Source organism: Euleptes europaea, chromosome 1 (assembly GCF_029931775.1).
Source record: "Euleptes europaea isolate rEulEur1 chromosome 1, rEulEur1.hap1, whole genome shotgun sequence".
Classification (NCBI taxonomy): Eukaryota; Metazoa; Chordata; class Lepidosauria; order Squamata; family Sphaerodactylidae; genus Euleptes; species Euleptes europaea.
Genome location: NC_079312.1, coordinates 146,872,224 through 146,885,151, shown reverse-complemented (window position 1 = coordinate 146,885,151; position 12,928 = coordinate 146,872,224). Strand labels below are relative to the sequence as shown.

General features: G+C 46.8%; 1 protein-coding gene across 2 annotated transcripts in view; it reads right to left on the bottom strand.

The window, feature by feature from the left end:
* Positions 1-12,928, bottom strand: part of RBMS2 (RNA binding motif single stranded interacting protein 2) — an 84,363-nt gene that overhangs the window by 3,676 nt on the left and 67,759 nt on the right. For both annotated transcript variants that reach the window (XM_056853970.1, XM_056853972.1), the window contains exons 5-12: positions 8,922-9,079; positions 7,176-7,255; positions 4,528-4,637; positions 3,902-3,948; positions 3,631-3,724; positions 2,792-2,842; positions 2,164-2,274; positions 1,986-2,066 (exon numbers count right to left, since the gene is read on the bottom strand). In XM_056853970.1, coding sequence (XP_056709948.1) covers positions 1,986-2,066; positions 2,164-2,274; positions 2,792-2,842; positions 3,631-3,724; positions 3,902-3,948; positions 4,528-4,637; positions 7,176-7,255; positions 8,922-9,079 — 732 coding nt within the window. The remainder of the gene's footprint in view (positions 1-1,985; positions 2,067-2,163; positions 2,275-2,791; positions 2,843-3,630; positions 3,725-3,901; positions 3,949-4,527; positions 4,638-7,175; positions 7,256-8,921; positions 9,080-12,928) is intronic.

Below are 12,928 nucleotides of genomic sequence, written 5' to 3'. Positions count from 1 at the left end.
TACTAAGCAAATTTCATAGTCATGGGATAAGAGGACAAGTCCTCTTATGGATTGAGAGCTGGCTGAAAAATAGGAAGCAGAGAGTAGGAATCAATGGTCAGTTCTCACAATGGCGGGATGTGAGCAGTGGGGTGCCTCAGGGATCTGTGTTGGGACTGGAGCTTTTCAACCTGTTCATGACCTGGATTTGGGGGTGAACAGTGAGGTGGCCAAGTTTGCAGATCACACCAAATTATTTAGGGTGGTTAAAACAAAATCGGATCTCTACAAACTGGAAGAATGGGCATTAAAATGGCAAATGAGATTCAGTGTGAGCAACTGTAAAGTGATGCATATTGGGGCAAAGAATCCCAACTTCACATGTACACTGATGGGATCTGTGCTGGCAGCGACAGATCAAGAAAGGGATCTTGGGGTGGCAGTGGATTGCTTGATGAAGATGTCAACCCAGTGTGCAGCTGCTGTGAAAAAGGCAAATTCCATGCTGGCCATAATTAGACAAGGAATAGAGAATAAAACTGCTGTTATCATACTGCCCTTGTACAAATCTATGGTGCGACCACACTTGGAATACTATGTACAGTTCTGGTCACACCTAAAAAAGGATATTGCAGAGCCTGAGAAGGTGCAGAAAAGAGCAACCAAAATGATTAGGGGACTAGAGCAACTGCCCTATGAGAAGCAGTTAAAATGCTTAGGGCTGTTTAGCTTGGAAAGAAGGCGGTTAAGGGGAGACATGATAGAGGTCTATAAAATTATGTATGGTATGGAGAGAGTGGACAGGGAGAAGCTTTTCTCCCTCTCTCATAATACTAGAATGCGGGGTCATCTACTGAAGCTGGAGTGTAAGAGATTCAAAACTGATAAAAGGAAATATTTCTTCACACAACGCATAGTTAAATTGTGGAACTCCCTGCCTCAGGATGTGATGATGGCTGCCAACTTGGAAGGCTTTAAGAGGGGAGTGGACATGTTCATGGAGGAGAGAGGTATTCATGGCCACTAGTAAAAATGGATACCAGTCATGATACATACCTATTCTCTCAGAGGATCATGCCTATAAGATCAGAGGAGCGTGCCTATTATTTTAGGTGCTTTGGCACACAGGTAGGATAATGCTGTTGCAGTTGTCTTGTTTGTGGGCTTCCTAGAGGCACCTGGTTGGCCACGGTGTGAACAGACTGCTGGACTTGATGGACCTTGGTCTGATCCAGCAGGGCCTTTCTTATGTTCTTAGGCCTCCTCGGGTTTTCCCTTTAAACTGAATCAATAATAAACCTAATTTGATCTGGTTCAAAGGAGGATGCTGCGGGGTGGCTGCATGTGAACTGTTCATCTGAACTCTTTAGCTGTTACCGCCGTGGGGCAATTAATGGCTTAGCTCTGCCACCCCTTCAGCTCTTTAAAAGACTTTTTCCACTTTCCCTACTAAGTCATGCTGTTGGCCCCAGGGCCCCAACACTCTTGCATCTGCACCTTTGCACAGGCCTGACAGAGGAGCACCTACCTGCCCACACAAGAAGCAGCCCCCGTTGGTAAATAGACTGAATGTTTCAGACTCTCTTAACGTTTCCTATTTATTGAATAATTGTTCGCCCCAAATACTGGAGACGGTGGCACAGTTTTAAAGTTTGTTTTAAAAGTCCGCCAAACTGTTAATTAGATGGTGGTATCAACTAACGGTATTACTCGATGTAACTGTCTTTTAAACATATTGTAAAGCGCACCTTTTAATAGTTCCATTCCTTTTGTAACCTTTTGTATTGTGATTTTATGCCAATAAAGGAATGATGATTGATTGAACGCAAGAAGCATACCAAGGCAAGATCTCTGCATAAGCAGTAGGTTCATCTCAGCCAATATACAAACCTGTGGTATCGATGCATAGACAAGAGTGTGCCGGGTTATGTGTCAATGCGACGCAAGGGAAAGCAACATCAAGAGCACTGTCATCTTAAGCAGAAAGAATGAAAAGAGACGTTTACCTCAACTGCAACGCTAGAGGAAGGCACAGGTGTGTACTGGGGGATGTAGGCTCCTTGCATAGCTGCTGCCACTGGCATATACTAGAAGAGTAGAGAGAAAAGAGATGTCAGAAGGATGGCAAGAAATATGGGGAGAATCTCCCCAAAGGGGTGGCAAGTGAAGAAATAAGGTCCTTACCGTGCCAGCACTGCTGAGAGACAGATGGCCCAGCTGCTGAGTTAGGGGCCCCATCATGGAGGTGGGCTGGATGGAAATCGCATGGTCCATGGCGGGGGTCAGCATTGTTCCCTGCTTAGCAACAAAAGTAGTGAGAGGGAGGAGGGGATGAAGAGAGAGAGAGAGAGAGAGAGAGAGAGAGAGAGAGAGAGAGAGAGATTAGAAAGAAAAGGGGGGAGAAGGGATGTGACTGTAAAATGCATTGGGATTGGGGCAATTTGCATCAGAAGACCTAGGGACTAAATCAGTTCTTCTCTGAAATGGCAGGCTGCAGAGGAAGAGTTCAGCACAAGCCTGCCCATTTATCTGACAGTGATGTGTAGGTGGGAAGTGCTAACAACTGAAGGTCCCCTGTATCTGGAAAGATTATCAGGGAAGTTTTCATAAGTAGTACTCAAGTCACTTCTCCATGTGCGTCACCTGCACAACCCCAACCTATGAGCACATCTGATTTAAAAAACTTGCCCTCTACTGCTTTTTATCCTGTGCTCATGCATGAAACATTCCAAACCTACAAGGCCTTTCTCCATGTGGCTTGAGAAAATGCCCTTAATCAAGGTGGACAGAACTTGGGAGGAGCAGGTCTCACCGTGGGCTGCATGAGGTACGACTGATGGTGCATCCACGATGGGCTGTGAACCTAAAAGCAGTACAGCAATAATAGTATTTAGCATTTAGATAATGCAGGTCTACTCATACCGATCCTTAACATACCTGACAGTTACACGATTCCGTCATCCCCCATCGCCAATGCAAGATGGACTGAGGACAAAAGGCATCAGCTGGCCCTTTGGTTTGTGGCAAAGGTGAGCATCTAACTTGCTGGCTTGCAGCTAATGAGTGTTCTCAAGGCCAAACAAGATCTATTTGTTTACACCCAATTACATGTAAAAGGGAAGAGAAAGTTTTGTGTGGTTTTTAACTTTTTTGAGCAAACAGGACATGAGTGAAAGGAACTCAATGGCTCCCCATAGTCCCTTCCTTGCAGAGCTGGTATTGGAGCTCAGCTGAGAAGAAAAGCACATGAGGCGGCTGTGGAAAGGTTAAACCACTAATGCAGGAGGTTCAGCACACCCCACCTGCATGCTCCACTGATGCTAAAAATTGGACTCCCCAGCATCTGTCCACCCATACCAGAGTTTCATGAAATGGGTCTGCCACAATCATGTCTCAGATGGCCTTTAGCCGCTATACTACACCATCTCTTGGTACCCTGACTCTGTATCAGTTTCCAAGGCAAGGTATCCAGGGAATTTTCTTAGAACGTATGGTCCATGCAAATAGGTCTATTGATTCTTATATGCAGAAGAAGGAGGATACACCCTCAATTTCCACACTCATTCCCAGTAGGGCTATCGCCCTGATTTCACCTCTCCCAGCTACATCAGGCTTAGCGTGCCTTCCCTAGCATGGGAGAGTGAGTGTTACCTGGTAGGAGGAAACAGGTGATGGCAGATACGGGGAGAGTGCAGTCTGAGCAATCATCCTGTTAGGAGCCAAGCTGTAGGGCGTTGTGTAGAACCTGCAATGGGGGGAGTGGGGGGAGGAAGAGACAGAGTTAAAGCCCTTCCCAAAGATTCGGATTTCCCATAATGCTTGTGTACAGAAGTGACTCTTCTGGATCTCTTTGACAATAAATAACAGGCGATCTACTAAAATAGATTGGGATGTGAAAGCATAGGTAAAAAAGAGGACAGACCCATTCTGGAGCGCTGCTGTGGGGTCATAGGTCAAGGTCATCCCACCCTGCATGGAAACATCAAATAAAACAAGGTCAAGCTCATATGGGGACTTGTGCCTCCTCTCATCCTCCTGAATCACCAGAATTCCTACCCCTCTTCCTATGGACAAGCTGCAACTCTCATGCTAGCTATTGGAAAGGCTGGACACTCAAGCAGCCTGGCAGGAGGACTAGTGCAGCCAACCCTAGCTCAAGGATAGGCAACCTTCCTGGCTCAAGTGCCACAGAAATCCCAGTCTACTTGTGAAAATGTTGGTAGGCTTGCAGACAAAGGAGGAAGGAGATGAGGGCTGTACTTGGCTAGAAACACTGCCAGCACCTCTGGGGGGAGAACCAGCTGTGCGTGCAGAGCAAAGAGGTCTGGTGTGCCACCATTAGGCATATGTCCTAGTTCTAACCCTGACTTGCCGCAACCGGTGACCCACCAAACTGAACTCCACCCACCAACCACATATATAAGGCGTGCATGACAACCATCCTATTTTGCAATCCCAGACAAGCAGCAAAAAGTTCAAACGAGGTCCATCCATCACCATACTTCTGAATGCTGATGCCCTCCTGCTCCTTATTATCCCCTCCCTTACCGTGTCACTTTCCCGTGGCCAAGCTCGTCCATTCTGCACATATTTGCCCTGATTCTGGCGCTTCTTCTGGCCACCATCAGCAAATTTGCAAAGCAATGGATCCGGGGGTGCTGCAGAGGGAGAGGTGGTTAGAGTCAGCACTGAGACTTCTGTCTCTCCAAAATCTGGTGATGCCCCTCTGACCCACAGCTCTGCCAATTACATTCAGTCTCAGCCAAAAGGCCACTTCTTTACAATGTACTGGGTCCCCCATCTTCATTTTGTGCCCTCTCCCATCTCCCTTATTAAATTTCACTTCCAAGTGCTATACCAATCCTGCCAGCTTTAAATATGTGAAGGCCCAGAGTCGGCAGCCATAGTAGGCCTCCCACTCCTTATCACATTGTTCCTACTGCCATGGCTAATGGTCCTACATCCCTCCTCTGATTCTTGGGGAGTTCTTGCCCACCACAAATGGCTCCCATCTCATCCACTCACCAGGTCTTTTACAGATTCCAAGAAATAATTAACCTTCTGAAGTGGCTAAACAGCTGTGAGTCCTGCTACCAGCCCCTCTCAGGTTAATTTAGGAGAGGTTTTAATGGGGGGGGGGGGGTGTAAAGTGCCGTCAAGTCGCAGCCGACTTATGGAGACCCCTTTTGGGGTTTTCATGACAACAGACTAACAGAGGTGGTTTGCCAGTGCCTTCCTCTGCACAGCAACCCTGGTATTCCTGTCAGGCTGTTATCTCGGTTTAGATGTTTCCTTTCGTTCCTTTGCTGAACCGTCCAGACTTCAAGGACGGTTCCACATACCAAAGCCTGGGAACGCCACTCCTGGGAAATAATGCTCTGTTTATGCTTTGTAATCTCCCGCCGTTTCTATGCCTTATATTTCCAACTAACGAGCAAGACAACTCATAGCTGTCATCTTATCCTCAATGCACTGTATTGCCTATTTGACCAGTAAAAGCCATCTGCTTGGAATCTGATTGTCTCTGTGGTGATTTCTGGTTCTATGGGTCAAGAGCTCACAATTCCTTGGTGGTCTCCCATCCAAATACTAACCAGGGCTGACCCTGCTTAGCTTCTCAGATCTGATGAGATCAGGCTAGCCTGGGCCATCCAGGTCAGGGCACTGTTAACAGGGCACTGTTAATGGGGTACTGTTCCAATATAGTCCTAAATGGTGCTTCTGGTATTAAACTTCATTGGTTTCTGCTCCAGTTGCCAATGTTGGACCTCTAAACCCACGCCACAGAGATGCAGTGGTAGAAGACTCTCTTATTTGTACCCATAGACAGTAATATCCAATTGTGTTTTTTAATTCAGTGCTGGAAGTTTTGGGCTTCTGCGCCACTCTATGGTGAGCACTCTGTGGTTGTTGGGAAAAGTTCAGGACCATTTGCAAAGCAACAGATCTGGGGATGCTGCAGGGGGAGAGGAGGTGGGGTGAGCAGCACTGAGACCTTCTGCCACAACTGGGTGAAACTAGATCACAGAATTACACAGCGGACAAGAAAAGCTAGCTAATGTATACCATTTGTCTATGGGCAGACTGGCCAGGTATCTCCACACATGGTCCCCTGTCCCATATCTTCCAACATCCTAGATGGCCAGTTTATACATGCAATGGTAAAGCTTATCCTGGACTGTATCGATTCAGGCTGTATGTATGTCTGTGTTGGAACGCTCCCCATGAAAGAAAGGAACATCCTTGCATATAAAAAGAGAACCGGGGTGGGGGGGAGGGTCAAAGCTGAGGTAACACAAAAGTTGTGATGTTCATGGGTCTCACCCATTCACTTTTAAAATGGGGGCAGGTCAAGGTTTTTTTTTACAACCAAAGGAGCATGCGGGTGAGTGGAAATCAACCCACTCCTGCCTTTCTTCATTGTAGGTGCCCTGAGGAGCTATCTGCCATATTGTGGAAACTCATGGGCTAAATGGGCTGTATACTGATGGGCTATATGGAAATTTCTCCAGTGGAGCAAAAAGTGACAACCCAGGGCTGTTTCAGGTTGGCAAAATGGTGCAGAGGGAAAGGTTAAGCTCCCCCATCCCCGCATGCTATGATTAAAATAAAAATTGGCCCCTACAAACCTGAATCTAAGTTTCAGCCAGGAACTTCTAGAACATGTTTGCCTGACAGAACCCAGAGATGAATCCAGGAACAGTGCATTGTCTAGTTGTCCTAAGTCTGGATTTAAATGTCCAGCTGGTGGGGCAAAAGAACTCACCCATGGGAGTATGCACTTTCGCAGCATCTTGTTTAACCATCCAAAGCAGCAGTGTGTGCTTAGTAAGCATGCCAACACAATATCCACAAGGGCTACAGATCTCCGGTGCACAAATTAAACATGAATAGCTGCTCTGCGGAGGTGGCAACCCAGTATACATGAGGCATAGCGCCTGTTGAAAGACATACGGGGCAAGTCTTTGCTTCACCAGCATCACATTTAAAATAGGGCCTGAAATGGTACAGTCCAGGGAAAGCTTTATCACTTGATTCTGCTGCATGTAAGCTTGGCCCTGAAGCCCACACTGTAGCTTACTACTATTAGCAGAGACGACACAATCTACTCTTTTATGGATTTCTATTATGGAGCTCCCTGCCTGACCACCACCAGGCCAACACACACACTTCTTCACAGCCACAGAACTCCTCACCTGGAACCCCTGGAGGTGTCTTGATATATTTGCCATTGAAGTGGGTGATGATGGCTTCACATTTCTCTGTGGACTCCATCCTGGGGTAGAAAAACAATATGTAAAGGTTGGGGGGGGCTAGACAGAGAGAGGCGACTGAATATTTCCTGTAAGCTATCCTAGCTGGATGTTACATTGTCCTGGTGTCCATCCCAGGCCTGCTGACGAGAAGTGTACAGAGGGTGCCTGGCTCAGAACTTAGTTCCAAGGACAGGGTGGGCCTGACTTGAATGGGGACCATTGCGTGCAGAAGGAAGGACTTATGCCTTCCCCCCTTGCACCGTTTTCCCAGCCTGAAATGGCCTCAGGGCTATGCCGTTTGTCCTTCTGAGGAAACTTATACAAAACCGATCACTATACGTAAGAAGCAGGGTGGACATGGAGGATGTGCCAGGAGAGTGTAAGTCTCCTGTGTTAGGGCCCTCAGCCTCACCATCACACATAGAGTTGCGGGCCACTCCCTCCTGCCGGCAGAGGCCACAGTCACCCTGGGCTTCCACCCATCCCATTTACAACAGAGAGTTCATGGGACCAAGTTGCTGGAAATGCAGAAGACTGAAAGCTGCAACATTCATCTGGCAGGGTTTCTGTGCCTGAAAACAGTTGCACGCGAGGGAGAAATTCAACAGGTGAAACCTGTTCCTTGCATGAAGGTACGGTGACTGAAAATGCTCTACCTGCTGAATTTCTACTTGTCATATACACAAGCCCTGCCAAGAAAAAGTAGGTAACTTAGGTGGTGCACTGCCAGTACCTCTGAAATACAAGCACCGGAGGATTTCTTCCAACTGTTCTCAAGGGTTCGTATTTTAAAAGTGAGCACATACGTATGGAGAAGCTACACAGAAATCAGTGGCCCATGTGACGTTTCCAGAGCCTAATCCATGAAGAACTTTTGCTGAGAAAACCCATGAAATACTGACACACACTGTGAGCCACACTAAATCACACTGCTGGGGTGGGCAGCTGGCTGCAGGAATCCTCTGCTGAGTGTAACAGACTGGCTTAGAGCAGCAAACTCTGAAGGAAGAGAAGCAAGGAGAACAGCCACCATTCTCACTTGAAGGTTCATCGCTCCCAGTTTAGCAACCAAGAACCAACCTTGTGTGACCTACATGAAGCCTCAGGAATACGGCAGGAAATATAAATTGAAACATATGAATAATTCTCCACCCCACTCAGCCAAATGCTTCTTTGATATATGCCACAGGGATGGAGGCCCCAAGAATATTCCCCATCTATCCCTGCCTTCTCCCATTCTCTCCATGTGCAAGGAAGGACTGGAGAATATGTATAATTATTCCAGTGTAAGAGATTGCACATGCCCCAGCATATCTGCAAGTGTTCTGTGCATAACGGAGCATTTGTCCAACCAAGTCGCCACACATCAAAGAAGCTCTTGTGGCAAGAAATGCTTAGATAAAGGAGTGTGACCCATCCAGGTGTGAGGTGTTGGGTGTCTGTATGGGCAACCAGCTTGGTGCCCTCCTGTGAGAGCAAAGGGAGAGTTACGGCCACAGGCACACAATTCCACAAGTAGCACATGGACATAGTCAAATAAGGCAAGCATACCTACACATGCAACCATCTCCATATGACCTGGGCAAAGACCTATACCTCAGCAAGAATTATAGCACAAGGAAGCAGGCCTATGAATAAAGAAGCCCATCCCAACACACACACACACACACACACACACACACTGACCTGGCAAAGCCAACTCCCCGGCTGGTGCCACTAGTATCACGCAGGATGCGTGTGGAGATGACCTGTCCAAACGGCTTCAGCATCGACTCCAATTCAGCCTCATCCATGCCCAAAGGCAAATTTGACAGGTACAGGTTGGTAGGATCCTGCTCCTGTTGCTATAGAAACAAGAAAGACAGGTTGTTGCCTAGCTATAGTCCATCCCATCCCCAAGAACTCATTCCTTCCAGACTGTCCATTCTCTTTAATGTGGGAAATGCTGGCATGAAACCAATGTACAACTTTTGCTGCATAGCATGTGGAGCTACTCTGGGACTTGAAAACAGCTGGCAGTCAATTCAGAATAGCAATAGTAACACAACACTGGGATCCATTTGACAGCACACTGCTGTCTTTGCTTTGCTTGTAGCAAAGTGGCTAGCAGAACCCCAAAAGCAAAACGTAAGATAATTACAGACACTCCAGCACCATGGGATCATGGCCAGTGCTCACAGGAAACAGGACGATAAGTGCCACACTAACCCAGGGCCGCAACTAGAGGGGATCTGGGGCGGGGGGGGGGCAGCCACCAACCCTGTGACATGCAGAGGGAGCAGCAGAACTGCCTCTTCTGTCCGGCACAGAGGCACCTGCTCCTCCTCACCTGTGCTCCCTTCCTTCCCACAAATGCCTTGCAAGCAAGCATCCTGTTAGACCTTGGGGAAGACAGAGAGCTGCCCAGGTTGTGCTTCGCCACCACCGTTGGCTGAGCCAACGCACCTCGCAACTTACTGGGCGTGCCTGCCAGGGAAGGGGGAAGGGAGAGGAGGGGGAACAGAGGGGGAGAGCACACAAACTCCCCAGCTGCCTCAGCGCTGTGCTCCCCTGCACACAAGGCAAATGGATGCAATAGGCAACTGCTGCCTGGCTTCTTCCCCTGCTGCCCAGAGGGGAGCTCTGTTGACACCTCATTTCCAGCAGATCAAACACACACAGAGAACTGCCCAGTTGAGCTGTATCTCCAAAAGGCTACGTTTCTTAAGGGTCCAGATGGCAGAAAGCCAATCTTTCTTTCACTCTCATGTACATGTACGCAGCTCTCTCTCTCTCTCTCTCTCACACACACACACACTCCACAGAAAGTGCAGCTGTGGGAGAGGAAAGCAGCCCTCTTCTTTCCCGCTGCTCCTCCAATTCGCCTAGGAACAAAAGGTGACGTGGGAGCTGACATAGTATAATGTGTTCTTTATTTATTTGATAGATTTATATACCACACTTCTCTGCTTTAAAAAAATCCCCACAATAGTTTGCAACAACAATAACATTCAGCTTAAAATCAGAGTAAACCCAGTCAATAATGATAATTTCCCAGCCCAATAAAATGATTAGATAATAAAATAAATAGCAGCCCTAGTAAATAAGAGCAATCATAATAAAAATAAATGGTAACACCAGTAAATACATCAATGAATAGCCACATACCAACACATATGGAAAAACTGTCATGAAATAGAAGAGATTAAAATGAACAAAAACAGTACTGTCACTTTCAAGCAAATTCTGGGGAAACGATCAGGTCTCAACCTCAACAGTGTCTGCAGCACATTTGGCAAATAATATTTAGAGGATTTAAATACTGAAGAATTTATTTGTGAACTTGAAACAGAGATCAAGCTCAGTATGTTTCTAAAAAATACAAAGCAGTTTAGCTGCCTAGATGTATTATCTGTGATTCACACAAATGATTTACAGGATGCATTTCCTAATTTGTATACAGCGTTAAGAATGTATGCCACTCTACCAGCAACATCAGCATTTTAATTATTCAATTATTAAGTTATTATAGATATTAATTAATTATATATTTGTATGTTTTCATGCTGGTGTTTTAATGAATGTGGTATTGCACTGTTGTTAGCCACCATGAGCCCAGCCCCGGCTGGGAAAGGGTGGGATAGAAATAAAAATAAAATAAAATTTAAAAAATCCTGTGAAGGGAGTTTTAGCAAAATGAAGCTTATAAAAACCTATCTCAGGTTTTCTCAAGAGCATTTATGAAGCTTGACTACACTGTCTACTGAAAGTGATGTGGCAAATAACAAGTATGATGACGCTATAAGAAGTTTTGCAGGGGGGGGGGAGCGAAAAAAGTTCAATTGTAGTGAATTCTCTACCTCATTTCTGTCTTACTGGAATGCTGACAGCTTGACCTTGCAAGGGCTCTTGTTTTAGGAGAGCCTACCCTTCACTTGCTCCTCTCCCTTCCAGCATTCTTGCCATGGAATGACTCTCATCATGCCTCTGAGTTCCTTGAAGCCTGTCTTCCTAACATCTAACATACATGTCTGGCTATGAGCTCCCTTGATTCCCAACAGCAAAAGGAATTCTGGGAGGACACGGTCACTTCCCCACTGAAGTCCCCACCACCTTCACCCCATCTACCAGCTCCAGCCTGTTGGTTAATACTAAGTCACCCATTCTCATTAGGGAAGTCATCCAACTCTGTTGTCCCTCTGACTGGCCTCCCCCATCCCTATGCAGGGCCGCATGGCTGCTATTAATGAAATTCTCTCCATACTTGATCTCATGAAGGGTAGCAATCTGATCCTCCAGGCTCAGAACTGTCTCCTCTACGAGCCCTATTATTTTGTAATTATTTTATTACAATTATTTTATTACAATAATTTTGTAATTATTCATACGTAATAAAGTTAATGCAAAAGTGTAATTATTGGTTCTTATAGGTTATCTGGGCTGTGTGGCCATGGTCTTGGACCGGGCCAAGACCACAGTCACACAGCCCGGTTAACCTACAAGAACCGATGAACTCTGACCGTGAAAGCCTTCAACAGTATAATTATTCTTTAACAATTCACAGAGGTCAACACAATTCGTTCTATTGTTTAAAAGAGTTGTTGATTATATATGTACAAGTGGGAATCCGCAAGAAACTTGCAAGAACAGCTATCCCACTGCCCCCACCTTTGCTTCCTCCCCTCTCCCCCTACTTCTCTCAGTCTCTCAATCTTTCTCCCTCCTGCCACCCCTTTTCTCTCTCTCCTCCATGCCTGCCACTTTCTCTCTTTCTGCTCCCAATCACTGCTTCCTCGTCCCCCCACAGCGGTGGTGGGGCAGCAGCTGTCTTGGAATCACAATGGATCTCTCAACTAAAGAGATCAGCCCCACCCCCTGGGTTGCCAGCTCCAAGTTGGGAAATTTCTGGAGATTTGAAGGTGGAGCCTCAGGAGGGTGTTTGGGGAGGGAAGCAACCTCAGCAGGGTATAATACCATCAACGTCACCCTCTAAAGCAGCCATTTTCTCCAGGGGAACTTATCTCTGTCATCTGGAGATCAATGTAATTCCGGGTGATATTCAGCCCTCACCTGGAGGTTGGCAACCCAAGTTCCCCTGGAGGAAATGGCTGCTTTGGAAGGTGGAGTCTACGGCATTGTGCCCTTCTGAGGTCCCTCCCTTTTTCATGCCCCAACCTCCCCAGGCTCCACCCCTCAAATCTCCAGGAATTTCCCAACCTGGATTTGGCAATCTTATCTCCTTCCCATCCAACAGCTAGCCTACCTTTATCTGCCCCCTTGTCTTAAATTTTCCACCTCTTCCCACCCTGCATCTTCTACCTTGAAAAACTAGAGTCTTTTTCCACAGTGAGGACCAAGGCAGAATGCACTAGTCTCCCCTCCTCCTTTTTATACACACAACAACCTTGTGAGGTAGGTTAGGCTGAAAGTATGTGACTGGTCCAAAATCACCCGGAGAGCTTCCACAGTAAGATGGGGATTTGAACCTGGGTCTCTCAAACCCTGCTCTGAAGCTCTAACTGCTACACCACACTGGCTTTCATAGGTTGGCTGCCGTTGAATAGCAGCAAGCAGCCAGGCCTAGTTGAGTCATGCAAATCAGATGGTATCAAGTCACCCAGAGGTTGCAGCTAGGCCTAGGGTTGCCAACCTCCAGGTGGGACCAGGAGATCTCCCAGAATTACAACTGAACTACAGATGACAGAGATCTGTTC